Source organism: Pyrus communis, chromosome 1, assembly GCF_963583255.1.
Source record: "Pyrus communis chromosome 1, drPyrComm1.1, whole genome shotgun sequence".
Classification (NCBI taxonomy): domain Eukaryota; kingdom Viridiplantae; phylum Streptophyta; class Magnoliopsida; order Rosales; family Rosaceae; genus Pyrus; species Pyrus communis.
In genome coordinates this window covers 8,276,638-8,278,031 of record NC_084803.1, presented here as the reverse complement: position 1 = coordinate 8,278,031, position 1,394 = coordinate 8,276,638, and the positions used below count along the sequence as shown (strand labels likewise).

Here is a 1,394-nt window from a genome sequence, read left to right as displayed (position 1 = left end):
CTTGATGTCAAACAAGTGACCTTTTGCGCATTTGATGCCATTAAGTAACTTGCATTATCTTAACCTAAATGCACTAACATCCTCTTGAAGCCCAATTTTGAAGATTAAATAAAAGAACTCATACATAATACAATTCCACTTGTTGGAATAGTTGACAAGCTACAGGTAATGGAATATGCTTACCATATATATAAGCATGTTGCTTTCATGAGGAAACTTCGTGCCAAGTTGCTCTACAAACACAAGCCGTACAAGTGAAGGACAACCGATAGAACTTCCAATATTCCAACCTATATATATATATAATGACTTGAAACATAGGCATTACCAAGAGGTTCTCATATTTCATAACATTCAGTTCAATACTCGTATTGTATTTATCTAGTCCTTTTGCTTGACAACAATCTACATGATGTGTCCTCTAAGCACCAACGACTTGCACCGTATTTTCGAAAATCTCGACAAGAATGGAGACGGGCAAGTGAGTCTCGAGGAGCTCAATTGGCTCATCGAGAGAATCGGCGTGCAATTCAGCTTGCACGAGCTCGAGTCCCTCGTGGGAAAACCGAGCCTTGACATCAACGAGTTCGTGTTCTTCTACAAGTCCATATCCATGCAGCAAGGTGACGCCGGTGGCGAAAATGAAGGCGGTGACATTCGTGAGGATGTCGGTGTTGATGGTCAGGAAGATGAAGATGAAGATGAGAAGGACCTTGCGAAGGCATTTGGTGTGTTTGACTTGAACGGCGATGGCTTCATTTCCAGCGAGGAGCTTGAGAGCGTGCTGAGGCGATTGGGGGTTTTGGAGGAGAATAGCAGCCGGGACTGTAGAACTATGATTCGCGTGTTCGACACCAACTTGGACGGCCTGCTCGACTTTCAGGAATTCAAAACCATGATGTTCCAAAATACTATTTCTTAATTAATTCCCATGCTCCCATTTACAACTTTTTTGAAATTTAAAGTGCAAGTATTTGCAGCCCCTGCCCAGCAATTCTTTATAATGACAAATGGTTGTTTTTTTCTTTTTCCAAGCGATATTACTACTTTATTACAAGTTAAATTTTGAGAAGTGAAAGGGTTTGAATTTGAAACACAATAGGTTGAAGATGAGTTTTGTTAAACTCTCTCGAGCAAGGTATAAGTTAATAGGTCAGCATCATCCTTCTTCCTCTACCAATTGGTGCTAGTATACATTGGTTGTTGGATGGGATCCATCAGCTTGTGATTTCAATCATCTAAACAATATAATCTACATTTATCAAAATAATATGCAATATAATCTGCACGTCACCCCTAAGTTCTCATATATATGGTACCTAGCAAGGCTCCTAGTATCAGAGTAATTGCATGGACATATTAAAATAAGGAAAACTAATGAAAATGACTTCAAA

At 39.5% G+C, this 1,394-nt stretch overlaps 1 protein-coding gene across 1 annotated transcript; it reads left to right on the top strand.

Annotated features, from left to right (window-relative positions):
- Positions 1–385: 385 nt before the first annotated feature.
- LOC137728484 (probable calcium-binding protein CML44) lies at positions 386–1,111 on the top strand. Its single transcript, XM_068467262.1, has one exon. It carries the CDS (start codon positions 410–412, stop codon positions 920–922), a length of 513 nt encoding a protein of 170 aa, XP_068323363.1. The 5' UTR covers positions 386–409; the 3' UTR covers positions 923–1,111.
- The last annotated feature ends 283 nt before the right edge of the window (positions 1,112–1,394 follow it).